Raw genomic sequence first — 14,989 nt, 5'->3', positions numbered from 1 at the left:
ATATTACTGCATTACTTTATAAAAGTTTTAACTGAATTCAGACGCATAGCGAAAGAAACCACAGTAATATTATCAGAATCATATGCATTATGCACCTATCCAACTATTCATACTCAAAAGGTAGATAGAGACTTAGTGCTGTATAACCCCTACCCAGTAGAGTGGGATACAGGGAGACTAACCCTGCTTCCTGGATCGATCAATACGTTTGCGAATGCTGAGTGGATCCAGGCGCTATTAGTGTACACCGACTCTCCATGAACCTATAGTGAACACAGACGCCCAAGTGAACACTGACGCACCAGTCACACAGCCACCTGTGCTGCGACTGGGTCCCCTTAGTACATAGCGTCTCGGTCGGAAGTGGGAAAACAGTTCATGGCGGGAGACTTTGAGGAAACTGGTCATGAACCAGGGGGAGGGGCGACCAGGGGAGTGTCTGACTCCCCACTGCTGACATCAGCCCTAGGGATCGCGGCCTCTTACTACCCCTGGAGCCTATATGATCCCTAGGGCCTAGCGCTGGTGCAGTCTCGGTGGCAGCCGCGTCAGCGTATGTTTGGTAGTCTCCTCCCAAAACAGTGCGGCTGTGTTCGTGTTCCCCCTCTAAGCGGTACTGATGCCTTACCTTCTCCCCGTGCTCCGGCCACAGCCTGCTAACATCTGCTGGACCTGCTAGTTTTATCTAACACAGACGCCCGCCGAAACAGCACTGTACTCATTGGTATGCGTTGTTGCGACCCGGCGGGGAGTTGTTGGAGCGACTCTTTCTAAGGTACGTATAAGACGCTGTTTAGAAAGATCACTCAGAAAAAAATAGTAAGACTATAAAAATAGAATTAACAAAAGCTTATGGCTGCTAAAAACCAGCAGCCCTCTGACCATGGTCCGGCTCCTGCCACACCAAACAAAAAACTGTTTTGCCTAAGCCAGGAGACGGGATATATGGACGGGGCCGTTGCATGCTGGGAGGCTGAAAAGCTTTGATCGTTTCGTGCAAATCTGCTCACGCTCCATCATATCCCAATGTATCCTGTGGATACCCTGTGGACCCTGCAGGAGAAAAAAGTGCGAAAAACTGACATTTTTTGCACCCAATGTTTTAGTTCCTCTAATAGGATACTGCCCAATGTGTGCCTAGCAATGGTCGAAGAACATTACACCAGGCAAAGTGGAACAAAGATGTCTGACATAAGACATTGTCACATTGCAAACGTCTCTCAACTCCTGTTACATAGAGAAGAATTGTGTGCAACAGAAAATGACAAGGAGAAGCAGATAAATTACTCTTGGAAACATACACAAATAGGAACATATCACCTTTTATCTCAGATGTGTCTGAAAGCCTATCAAAGGTTGAAGACGAAAGGAGTGATAACTTGCCCAGGTTAGAAATAAGTAGCAAGAAAGGTCTGTGTTACATTAGTGATGTGCACAGGAAATTTTTCGGTTTTTGTGTTTTGGTTTTGGATTCGCTTCCGCGGCCGTGTTTTGGATTCGGACGCGTTTTGGCAAAACCTCCCTGAAAATTTTTTGTTGGATTCGGTTTTTTTTTACAAAAACCCCTCAAAAACAGCTTAAATCATAGAATTTGGGGGTCATTTTGATCCCATAGTATTATTAACCTCAATAACCATAATTTACACTCATTTTCAGTCTATTCTGAACACCTCACAATATTATTTTTAGTCCTAAAATTTGCACCGAGGTCGCTGGATGGCTAAGCTAAGCGACACAAGTGGCCGACACAAACACCTGGCCCATCTAGGAGTGGCACTGTAGTGTCAGGCAGGATGGCACTTCAAAAAAATAGTCCCCAAACAGCACATGATGCAAAGAAAAAAAGAGGCGCAATGAGGTAGCTGTGTGACTAAGCTAAGCGACCCAAGTGGCCGACACAAACACCTGGCCCATCTAGGAGTGGCACTGCAGTGTCAGACAGGATGGCACTTCCAAAAAATAGTCCCCAAACAGCACATGATGCAAAGAAAAAAAGAGGCGCAATGAGGTAGCTGTGTGACTAAGCTAAGCGACCCAAGTGGCCGACACAAACACCTGGCCCATCTAGGAGTGGCACTGCAGTGTCAGACAGGATGGCACTTCAAAAAAATAGTCCCCAAACAGCACATGATGCAAAGAAAAAAAGAGGCGCAATGAGGTAGCTATGTGACTAAGCTAAGCGACCCAAGTGGCCGACACAAACACCTGGCCCATCTAGGAGTGGCACTGCAGTTTTCTAGCGAGAGGATGAGTGCTTCCATCCTCATGTGAAGCTGAACCACTAGCCATGAACATAGGTCAGGGCCTCAGCCGTTCCTTGCCACTCCGTGTCGTAAATGGCATATTGGCAAGTTTACGCTTCTCCTCAGAGCTTTTAATTTCGATTTTTGGGTCATTTTACTGAACTTTAGTGTTTTGGATTTTACATGCTCTCTACTATGACATTGGGCATCGGCCTTGGCAGACGACGTTGATGGCATTTCATTGTCTCGGCCATGACTAGTGGCAGCAGCTTCAGCACGAGGTGGAAGTAGATCTTGATCTTTCCCTATTTTACCCTCCACATTTTTGTTCTCTATTTTTTAATGTGTGGAATTATATGCCAGTATCAATAGCAATGGCCTACTACTATATATACTGTGCAAAACTGAAATGCACCACAGGTATGGATGGATAGTATACTTGACGACACAGAGGTAGGTAGAGCAGTGGCCTACTGTACCGTACTGCTATATATTATATACTGGTGGTCAGCAAAATTATGCACTGTACTCCTACTATATACTACAATGCAGCACAGATATGGAGCGTTTTTCAGGCAGAGAACGTATAATACTGGTGGTCACTGGTCAGCAAAACTCTGCACTGTACTCCTCCTATATAATACTGCTGGTCCCAAGTCCCCACAATAAAGCAGTGTGAGCACAGATATATGCAGCACACTGAGCACAGATATGGAACGTTTTTCAGGCAGACAACGTATACTGGTGGTCACTGGTCAGCAAAACTCTGCACTGTACTCCTCCTATTTAATATACTGGTGGTCCCCAGTCCCCACAGTAAAGCAGTGTGAGCACAGATATATGCAGCACACTGAGCACAGATATGGAACGTTTTTCAGGCAGACAACGTATACTGGTGGTCACTGGTCAGCAAAACTCTGCACTGTACTCCTCCTATTTAATATACTGGTGGTCCCCAGTCCCCACAGTAAAGCAGTGTGAGCACAGATATATGCAGCACACTGAGCACAGATATGGAACGTTTTTCAGGCAGACAACGTATACTGGTGGTCACTGTCAGCAAAACTCTGCACTGTACTCCTCCTATATAATACAGATGCTCCCCAGTCCCCACAATTAAGCAATAAGCACAAATATTTGCATCAACATTAATAAACGGAGAGGACGCCAGCCACGTCCTCTCCCTAACATTTCCAATGCACGAGGGAAAATGGCGGCGACGCGCGGCTGCTTATATAGAATCCGAATCTCGCGAGAATCCGACAGCGGGATGATGACATTCGGGCGCGCTCGGGTTAACCGAGCCATACGGGAGAATCCGAGTATGCCTCGGACCCGTGTAAAATGGGTGAAGTTCGGGGGGGTTCAGTTTCCGAGGAACCGAACCCGCTCATCACTATGTAACATACTATAGAGAGGTGAGCATCATTGAATATCCTTATCAAAATGCCTGACAGGGTGTTTTTTCTCCTTGCAAAAACATAAAGGATGTATTTTGCTCTACAAACTCTATCAGAAGGTTTCATTGTCTATGGAAGTTTGCAGTCGTAAGTGAATCTAAACTCCTTGGCCATATCACTGCAAATATAAAAATAATTAATCCACATAGCACCAAATAATTAACTTAAGAAAAGAACAAATTTCATAATACAGCAGTAACTCACGGCTGTTATTGGTTTCTTTGGGGATGGGGATGGGTGACCGGCGCTTGGGAGTTCGCCAGGATCCCGGGGATTAGAATTATAGCAGGGGGTGGGGGCAAGCGGAACAAAGCCCCTTGCGGGCTCGGTACACTTGCCACAGGTTCTATTCCCACTCTACTGGTGTCGTGGACACCCACCTGTTAGTCGGCATGCCGACTGTCGGGATTTTGTGGGGGGTGGGATGTAGGCGTCGGTATTGTGACCGGTGGTCTGCTGACTCCCATCATAAATGCAGATATATACAGGTTGAGTATCCCATATCCAAATATTCCGATATACGGAATATTCCGAATTACGGACTTTTTTGAGTGAGAGTGAGATAGTGAAACATTTGTTTTTTGATGGCTCAATGTACACAAACTTTGTTGAATACACAATGTTATAAAAAATAATAAGAATTTACTTACCGATAATTCTATTTCTCGTAGTCCGTAGTGGATGCTGGGAACTCCGTAAGGACCATGGGGAATAGCGGCTCCGCAGGAGACTGGGCACAAAAGTAAAGCTTTAGGACTACCTGGTGTGCACTGGCTCCTCCCCCTATGACCCTCCTCCAAGCCTCAGTTAGGATACTGTGCCCGGACGAGCGTACACAATAAGGAAGGATTTATGAATCCCGGGTAAGACTCATACCAGCCACACCAATCACACCGTACAACCTGTGATCTGAACCCAGTTAACAGCATGATAACAGAGGAGCCTCTGGAAAGATGGCTCACAACAACAATAACCCGATTTAGTTAACAATAACTATGTACAAGTATTGCAGACAATCCGCACTTGGGAAGGGCGCCCAGCATCCACTACGGACTACGAGAAATAGAATTATCGGTAAGTAAATTCTTATTTTCTCTGACGTCCTAGTGGATGCTGGGAACTCCGTAAGGACCATGGGGATTATACCAAAGCTCCCAAACGGGCGGGAGAGTGCGGATGACTCTGCAGCACCGAATGAGAAAACTCCAGGTCCTCCTCAGCCAGGGTATCAAATTTGTAGAATTTTGCAAACGTGTTTGCCCCTGACCAAGTAGCTGCTCGGCAAAGTTGTAAAGCCGAGACCTCTCGGGCAGCCGCCCAAGATGAGCCCACCTTCCTTGTGGAGTGGGCATTTACAGATTTTGGCTGTGGCAGGCCTGCCACAGAATGTGCAAGCTGAATTGTACTACAAATCCAACGAGCAATAGTCTGCTTAGAAGCAGGAGCACCCAGCTTGTTGGGTGCATACAGGATAAACAGCGAGTCAGATTTTCTGACTCCAGCCGTCCTGGAAACATATATTTTCAGGGCCCTGACAACGTCCAGCAACTTGGAGTCCTCCAAGTCCCTAGTAGCCGCAGGTACCACAATAGGCTGGTTCAGGTGAAACGCTGAAACCACCTTAGGGAGAAATTGAGGACGAGTCCTCAATTCTGCCCTGTCCATATGAAAAATCAGGTAAGGCTTTTATAAGATAAAACCGCCAATTCTGACACGCGCCTGGCCGAAGCCAAGGCCAACAGCATGACCACTCTCCATGCGAGATATTTCAAATCCACAGATTTAAGCGGTTCAAACCAATGTGATTTTAGGAACCCCAAAACTACATTGAGATCCCAAGGTGCCACTGGAGGCACAAAAGGAGGCTGTATATGCAGCACCCCCTTGACAAACGTCTGAACTTCAGGAACTGAAGCCAGTTCTTTCTGGAAGAAAATCGACAGGGCCGAAATCTGAACCTTAATGGATCCTAATTTTAGGCCCATAGACACTCCTGTTTGCAGGAAATGCAGGAATCGACCCAGTTGAAATTCCTCTGTAGGGGCCTTCCTGGCCTCGCACCACGCAACATATTTACGCCAAATGCGGTGATAATGTTTTGCGGTTACATCCTTCCTGGCTTTGATCAGGGTAGGGATGAATTCATCCGGAATGCCTTTTTCCTTCAGGATCCGGCGTTCAACCGCCATGCCGTCAACGCAGCCGCGGTAAGTCTTGGAACAGACAGGGTCCTTGCTGGAGCAGGTCCCTTCTTAGAGGTAGAGGCCACGGGTCCTCTGTGAGCATCTCTTGAAGTTCCGGGTACCAAGTCCTTCTTGGCCAATCCGGAGCCACGAGTATAGTTCTTACTCCTCTCCGTCTTATAATTCTCAGTACCTTGGGTATGAGAGGCAGAGGAGGGAACACATACACTGACTGGTACACCCACGGTGTTACCAGAGCGTCCACAGCTATTGCCTGATGGTCCCTTGACCTGGCGCAATACCTGTCCAGTTTTTTGTTGAGGCGGGACGCCATCATGTCCACCTTTGGTTTTTCCCAACGGTTCACAATCATGTGGAAGACTTCTGGGTGAAGTCCCCACTCTCCCGGGTGGAGGTCGTTCCTGCTAAGGAAGTCTGCTTCCCAGTTGTCCACTCCCGGAATGAACACTGCTGACAGTGCTATCACATGATTTTCCGCCCAGCGAAGAATCCTTGCAGCTTCTGCCATTGCCCTCCTGCTTCTTGTGCCGCCCTGTCTGTTTACATGGGCGACTGCCGTGATGTTGTCTGACTGGATCAGCACCGGCTGACCTAGAAGCAGAGGTCTTGCTAGGCTTAGAGCATTGTAAATGGCCCTTAGCTCCAGGATACTTATGTGAAGTGATGTCTCCAGGCTTGACCACAAGCCCTGGAAATTCCTTCCCTGTGTGACTGCTCCCCAGCCTCGCAGGCTGGCATCCGTGGTCACCAGGACCCAGTCCTGAATGCCGAATCTGCGGCCCTCTAGAAGATGAGCACTCTGCAACCACCACAGGAGAGACACCCTTGTCTTTGGTGACAGGGTTATCCGCTGATGCATCTGAAGATGCGATCCGGACCATTTGTCTAGCAGGTCCCACTGGAAAGTTCTTGCGTGGAATCTGCCGAATGGAATTGCTTTGTAGGAAGCCACCATTTTTCCCAGGACCCCTTGTGCATAGATGCACTGACACTTGGCCTGGTTTTAGGAGGTTTCTGACTAGTTCGGATAACTCCCTGGCTTTCTCCTCCGGGAGAAACACCTTTTTCTGGACTGTGTCCAGGATCATTCCTAGGAATAGAAGACGTGTCGTCGGGATCAGCTGCGACTTTGGAATATTGAGAATCCAACCGTGCTGCCGCAACACTACTTGAGATAGTGCTACCCCGACTACCAACTGTTCCCTGGATCTTGCCCTTATCAGGAGATCGTCCAAGTAAGGGATAAATAAAACTCCCTTCCTTCGAAGGAGTATCATCATTTCGGCCATTACCTTGGTAAAGACCCGGGGTGCCGTGGACAAACCAAACGGCAGCGTCTGAAACTGATAGTGACAGTTCTGTACCACAAACCTGAGGTACCCTTGGTGAGAAGGGTAAATTGGGACATAGAGGTAAGCATCCTTGATGTCCAAAGACACCATATAATCCCCTTCTTCCAGGTTCGCAATCACCGCTCTGAGTGACTCCATCTTGAATTTGAACCTTTGTATGTAAGTGTTCAAGGATTTCAGATTTAAAATAGGTCTCACCGAGCCGTCCGGCTTCGGTACCACAAACAGCGTGGAATAATACCCCTTTCCCTGTTGCAGGAGGGGTACCTTGATTATCACCTGCTGGGAATACAGCTTGTGAATGGCTTCCAATACCGCCTCCCTGTCGGAGGGAGACGTCGGTAAAGCAGACTTTAGGAAACGGCGAGGGGGAGACGTCTCGAATTCCAATTTGTACCCCTGAGATACCACCTGAAGGATCCAGGGGTCCACCTGTGAGTGAGCCCACTGCACGCTGAAATTCCTGAGACGGGCCCCCACCGTGCCTGAGTCCGCTAGTGAAGCCCCAGCGTCATGCTGAGGACTTGGCAGAAACGGGAGAGGGCTTCTGTTCCTGGGAACTGGCTGTTTGCTGCAGCCTTTTTCCTCTCCCTCTGCCACGGGGCAGAAATGAGGAGCCTTTTGCCCGCTTGCCCTTACGGGGCCGAAAGGACTGCGCCTGATAATACGGCGTCTTCTTATGTTGAGAGGCTACCTGGGGTAAAAATGTGGATTTCCCAGCAGTTGCCGTGGCCACCAGGTCTGATATACCTACCCCAAATAACTCCTCCCCTTTATAAGGCAATACTTCCATATGCCTTTTGGAGTCAGCATCACCTGACCACTGCCTCGTCCATAACCCTCTTCTGGCAGAAATGGACAGCGCACTTACTCTTGATGCCAGTCGGCAAATATCCCTCTGTGCATCACGCATATATAGAAATGCATCTTTTAAATGCTCTATAGTCAGTAATATACTGTCCCTATCTAGGGTATCAATATTGTCAGTCAGGGAATCCGACCAAGCCACCCCAGCACTGCACATCCAGGCTGAGGCGATTGCTGGTCGCAGTATCACACCCGTGTGAGTGTATATACATTTTAGGATATTCTCCTGCTTTCTGTCAGCAGGTTCCTTAAGGGCGGCCGTATCAGGAGACGGTAGTGCCACCTGTTTAGACAAACGTGTGAGCGCTTTATCCACCCTAGGGGGTGTTTCCCAACGTGCCCTATCCTCTGGCGGGAAGGGGTATGATGCTAATAACCTTTTAGGAATTATCAGTTTTTTATCGGGGGAAACCCACGCTTCATCACACACTTCATTTAATTCCTCAGATGCAGGAAAAACTACAGGCAGTTTTTTCTCACCAAACATAATACCCTTTTTAGTGGTACTTGTATTATCAGAAATATGTAAAACATTTTTCATAGCCTCAATCATGTAACGTGTGGCCCTACTGGAAGTCACATTCGTCTCTTCATCGTCGACACTGGAGTCAGTATCCGTGTCGGCGTCTGTATCTGCCATCTGAGGTAACGGGCGTTTTAGAGCCCCTGATGGCTTTTGAGACGCCTGGACAGGCACAAGCTGAGTAGCCGGCTGTCTCATGTCATCATCACGTAATTCCTTCCATAAGCTCAGCCACTCAGGTGTCGACTCCCTAGGGGGTGACAACTCCATTACAGGCAATTGCTCCGCCTCCACACCATTTTCCTCCTCATACATGTCGACACAATCGTACCGACACACAGCACACACACAGGGAATGCTCTGATAGAGGACAGGACCCCACTAGCCCTTTGGGGAGACAGAGGGAGAGTATGCCAGCACACACCAGAGCGCTATATATATATATACAGGGATAACCTTATAGAAGTGTTTTTCCCCTTATAGCTGCTGTTTTATTAATACTGCGCCTAATTAGTGCCCCCCTCTCTTTTTTAACCCTTTCTGTAGTGTAGTAACTGCAGGGGAGAGCCAGGGAGCTTCCCTCCAACGGAGCTGTGAGGAAAAATGGCGCCAGTGTGCTGAGGAGATAGGCTCTGCCTCTTCGCGGACTTTTCTCCCGCATTTTTATGGATTCTGGCAGGGGTTAAAATACATCCATATAGCCCTGGGGGTTATATGTGATGTATTTTCGCCAGCCAAGGTGTTTTTATTGCTGCTCAGGGCGCCACCCCCCCAGCGCCCTGCACCCTCAGTGACCGGAGTGTGAAGTGTGCCTGAGGAGCAATGGCGCACAGCTGCAGTGCTGTGCGCTACCTTGGTGAAGACTGATGTCTTCTGCCGCCGATTTTCCGGACCTCTTCTTGTTTCTGGCTCTGTATGGGGGCCGGCGGCGCGGCTCTGGGACCGGACTCCGAGGCTGGGCCTGTGTTCGGTCCCTCTGGAGCTAATGGTGTCCAGTAGCCAAGAAGCCCAAGCTGGCTGCAAGCAGGCAGGTTCGCTTCTTCTCCCCTTAGTCCCTCGATGCAGTGAGCCTGTTGCCAGCAGGTCTCACTGAAAATAAAAAACCTAAAACTAAACTTTTTCTAAGAAACTCAGGAGAGCCTCCTAGAATGCACCCTTCTCGGCCGGACACAAAAATCTAACTGAGGCTTGGAGGAGGGTCATAGGGGGAGGAGCCAGTGCACACCAGGTAGTCCTAAAGCTTTACTTTTGTGCCCAGTCTCCTGCGGAGCCGCTATTCCCCATGGTCCTTACGGAGTTCCCAGCATCCACTAGGACGTCAGAGAAATTGTATTAAATGACCTTCAGCCTGTGTGTATAAGGTGTATATGAAACATAAATGAATTGTGTGTATGTACACACACATTGTTTAATGCACAAATTTATGAAAAATATTGGCTAAAATTAACTTCAGGCTGTATGTATAAGGTGTATATGAAACATAAATGCATTCTGTGCTTAGATTTAGGTCCCATCACCATGATATCTCATTATGGTATGCAATTATTCCAAAATACGGAAAAATCCCATATCCAAAATACCTCTGGTCCCAAGCATTTTGGATAAGGGATACTCAACCTGTACTACTAGTCTTGTCCAGCCCGTAGACCCTGCCCTACACCATTCTCCATGGTTACACACTTCTTAGTCAGAATACTTAGCTGTTAAGATATGATACGTTGGATGAGAACGGTAACGATAAATTTGTGTAAAATGTGTCATTCTCAAACTTTACCTATGACTATCCACCAATTATATCTGACTCCTGTTAAAATTCCTAAATCTGTAGCCGAATCATACAAAGTTTGGTTGGAGCGGCTCTTATATATTAACATTTATATAGGTCCATCCTATTCTGTTGCATTTTACAAATCAAAACAAATACAGTACAAAACTTGCCATTAAAAGACAGACTGAGAAGTAAGAATGCCTGTGTACAATAATTAGGCTATGCAAATCTGTGTGTGCTTCTGGCAAGACTGCATGCAAATGTAAGAAGGGAAAGTGGAAAGGGCATCATATTTAAGCCAAGTACAGTAGAGTATGTTCGTAGAATTGCAACCACATATATGCCATTGGGTGTGCCAAGGGACAGCTGAATAATCACAATGACAGTCGCCAGCAGTAGCGTACCACTTGAGATTGGCTGAGCGCAATAGTACTCAACTGCTCACTGTTCACATGGCTTCCAGGAAAATCATTTCAATCGCTGGAAAAAACAGTAATACAGATCATGGCTACAAAAACTTACGGGTCTATTTACTAAGCCTTGGATGGAGATAAAGTCCCAGACAACCAGCTTCTAGCTGCCATTTTTTAAACGCAGCCTGTAACATGGCAGTTAGGAGCTGATTGGCTGGTCATTTATCTCCATCCAAGGCTTAGTAAATAGACCCCATAATTTACTGGGTTTTTTTGTTTTGATTTTAAAAGCCAGTAGGAAAAGCTTGGTATCTGAAACCCCTGTGAACCCAGGTAAATGACCGAGAGAAGTTGGTTCTTTAGATATTAATCAATTAAAGAAGCAAAATGTGTAATTGTTTTGGAGTAAATTACCATTAGGCCATAATAATCAATTTTCATTTGAGACTAATGAGATTTTGTTTAAAAAAAAATCCATCCAGCCAAAGTGAAGTTAAACACTGAAGAGTCCATAAACACAACTGGAATATTATATATCAAACAAGTACAGCTACAGGACGTTCAGTTGCAGATGGAAGGAGACCTTTCAGATGATACATTCAGCCCTTATTGGTTTGCAGTCTGTGCCCTATTAAAGAAAGTGATATAAAAGCTTACCAGTGTTCTCTTCCACAGTTTTGATGGCTGTAACATGTGTCTCTAAAGGGGTTGGATACTAGGAGAGAGAAAGAAGCTGGTTATAGAATAATCTCTGACCATCCACAGAGGTATAAACAGAGAACTAATAATTAAACAGTATATAACAGTAATTCAGAAAGAATGCAGAGACTATATAAGTGTAGAATTTATTTTCAACACCGGTATTTAAGAAAACTACCATATATAAAATTGTTGACATTTAACAATATATTCATTTTTTAGATTCAAAAATGATATGCTGGTGGAATACTGTGAATAAATGTAAGTTTTACAGATATTACGTTGAAGGCTTATACCTTAGGTAAACAGTACAAAGGAATGAAGTGACAAAATGCTTCTGAAGAGATAACCACAGAATAAACTTCAAAGAAGTCTAATAATTAACTATAAATTATACATAAATTAACTATAAATCAGAATTACATTAACGCAGTGGTTCCCAAACTTATTTGAATCACGGCGCCCTAGAGTATCAGGGTTTTTTTCACGGCACCCCTAGGCCTAAAGATTCTTATTGAAAACTTTTGAAAGAAATATTAAATTAAGTAAATTCTATTTATATGTAATCCTTAGGTTCAGTTGTGTGGTGAGGGACAAGATTCACTTTTGTTTGGCTACATATGTCATGATTGACAGCCACCAGCACTGGTTTTGCCAATTACATTGACCATTAAACATTTGAATTGGTCCTGGACCACCAATCCAAGGCACCACTGCAAGTGTCCCCGGGCACCCCGGAATGCCACACACACACAGTTTGAGAACCACTGCTTAACATATTCAAATTCTCAATGAAGTTTCAATGGTATCTATAGAATTCTGAAAGAGGGAAATAAGAATATAGGGAAAATAAAACGCTTTAGCGATGCAACAAAATGTAGCGACCAGGCGAATATTTTATATTATGATACATGACTGTCTAGAAAGGTTTCTCTGGGTCAGGGACGTGCGGTGAGGTAAATGGCTGAGGAGGCGCTGGCTAGTACCAGACCAGATTTATACACAATATATGCGCCCAAGGGTTCATGTGGCCATTATACACAGGTGCAGCAGTATATACTGCTGGATATTTGGTGAGTTTTGATCAGAGATGTGTGGAATAGATAGGCTTCTGCCATAGACTTTTTACTCTAGAGTTTTGACTATAAAAATGATTAGAATAATACAAAGAAGATATTTATAATATATTCTTTGTATTTTTAATATACTTGATATAGTCAAAACTCTAGCTGATATGTTAGTATGACAGGAAAGGGTCTACTACACCTCACTTTACGTCACTGCTCTAGGTCCATCTAGACAACCTGATGCCCAGTTAGAGCAGATGACCATAACTTATTAGACATAATTTGCATGTACTCTTTGGATGATACATAGACTTGTAGTGAAAGAAAGTCATAGGTGCAGTAATATGAAGAGGTGCAGTAATGTCTATGACTGAAATCAGACATACAGTAGACGTTACTTATCTCCCATGGCGATTTCTGATCCACAGTCGAGTCTGGGCCTATGCCCACTGCACAATCCCTAAAGTGGTATAAAATTAATAATCACTTTGCTCTAGCATTGTATTTGTCTCCATCATCCTTGTTATGGAGACATTCCCTATTTCCATTAGGCTCTACTAACGGAATTGCTGTCCCATGGATCAAACAATAATATAAAACTTATTTGCACACTGCTGCACCCAGGGATCGGTGTCCACGGCAGAGAAGGAACTACCGGCAGTGCAAGCAGTGCGTTGCACTGGGGCCCGCCTCTGTCCAGGGGCCCAAGCATGTAATGAGTCAAACTGACTCATTACATGCCGCTGTGCGCTGCAGGCAACCGCTGCCCGCAGCGCACAGCCGCCCGTAGAGGAGCAGCGGCACGGACGGGGGAAGGAGGAGGAGGGAGGTGAAGTAGGGAGCCGCAGCATCGCTTTGTTACTGGTGGAGGCGCTGCTGCCCCTCTGCTTCACTATAGGCTGTCTTCCGAGAACAGCCTATAGGGAAGCAGAGGGGCAGCAGCAGCAGCGCCTCCACCAGTAACAAAGCGCTGCTGCGGCTCCCTTCTTCACCTCCGTCCTCCACCTCCTCTACTGCCCGGGAATCGTCTGACGCGGCTGCACCGAGGAGCCTGAGCAGGCGGAGAGGGTAAGTATAATTCTTCTTTCTTTCTTTTTCTCTTTTTCTTTCTTTCTTTCTCTTTCTTTTTTCTTGGGCCTACCTGCCGCTATGTGTAAAAATGGGGGACTGCCTGCCGCTATGTGTAAAAATAAGATTTTACTCACCGGTAAATCTATTTCTCGTAGTCCGTAGTGGATGCTGGGGACTCCGTAAGGACCATGGGGAATAGCGGCTCCGCAGGAGACTGTGCACAGCTAAGAAAGATTTAGGACTACCTGGTGTGCACTGGCTCCTCCCACTATGACCCTCCTCCAGACTTCAGTAAGGATACTGTGCCCGGAAGAGCTGACACAATAAGGAAGGATTTTGAATCCCGGGTAAGACTCATACCAGCCACACCAATCACGCCGTATAACTCGTGATAATATTTCCAGTTAACAGTATGAACACAACAGAGCCTCTCAAAAGATGGCTCAACAATAACCCTTGTAGTTAACAATAACTATATACAAGTATTGCAGACAGTCCGCACTTGGGACGGGCGCCCAGCATCCACTACGGACTACGAGAAATAGATTTACCGGTGAGTAAAATCTTATTTTCTCTGACGTCCTAGTGGATGCTGGGGACTCCGTAAGGACCATGGGGATTATACCAAAGCTCCCAAACGGGCGGGAGAGTGCGGATGACTCTGCAGCACCGAATGAGAGAACTCAAGGTCCTCCTCAGCAAGGGTATCAAATTTGTAGAATTTTGCAAACGTGTTTGCCCCTGACCAAGTAGCAGCTCGGCAAAGTTGTAAAGCCGAGACCCCTCGGGCAGCCGCCCAAGATGAGCCCACTTTCCTCATGGAATGGGCTTTTACAGATTTAGGCTGCGGCAGGCCTGCCACAGAATGCGCAAGCTGAATTGTGCTACAAATCCAGCGAGCAATAGTCTGCTTTGAAGCAGGAGCACCCATCTTGTTTGGTGCATACAGGATAAATAGCGAGTCAGTCTTCCTGACTCCAGCCGTCCTGGAAACATACATTTTCAAGGCCTTGACTACGTCCAGCAACTTGGAGTCCTCCGAGTCCCTAGTAGCCGCAGGCACCACGATAGGTTGGTTCAAGTGAAAAGCTGATACCACCTTAGGAAGAAACTGGGGACGAGTCCTCAATTCTGCCCTATCCATATGGAAAATCAAATAGGGGCTTTTACATGACAAAGCCGCCAATTCTGACACACGCCTTGCCGAAGCCAAGGCCAAAAGCATGACCACTTTCCACGTGAGATATTTTAAATCCACGGTTTTGAGTGGCTCAAACCAATGTGACTTTAGGAAACCCAACACCACGTTGAGGTCCCACGGT

The 14,989-nt window shown here is 46.3% G+C and overlaps 1 protein-coding gene across 1 annotated transcript in view; it reads right to left on the bottom strand.

Moving 5' to 3' along the window:
- The window catches only part of PRELID2 (PRELI domain containing 2), a 263,904-nt gene that overhangs the window by 117,232 nt on the left and 131,683 nt on the right, over positions 1 to 14,989 (bottom strand). Inside the window, exon 2 of the mRNA XM_063928118.1 lies at positions 11,488 to 11,545. Within this exon, the coding sequence (XP_063784188.1) occupies positions 11,488 to 11,545 (58 nt within the window). The remainder of the gene's footprint in view (positions 1 to 11,487; positions 11,546 to 14,989) is intronic.

Source organism: Pseudophryne corroboree, chromosome 6, assembly GCF_028390025.1.
Source record: "Pseudophryne corroboree isolate aPseCor3 chromosome 6, aPseCor3.hap2, whole genome shotgun sequence".
Classification (NCBI taxonomy): Eukaryota; Metazoa; Chordata; class Amphibia; order Anura; family Myobatrachidae; genus Pseudophryne; species Pseudophryne corroboree.
The sequence above is the reverse complement of the archived record's forward strand: the minus strand, read 5'-3'. Positions and strand labels throughout refer to the sequence as shown.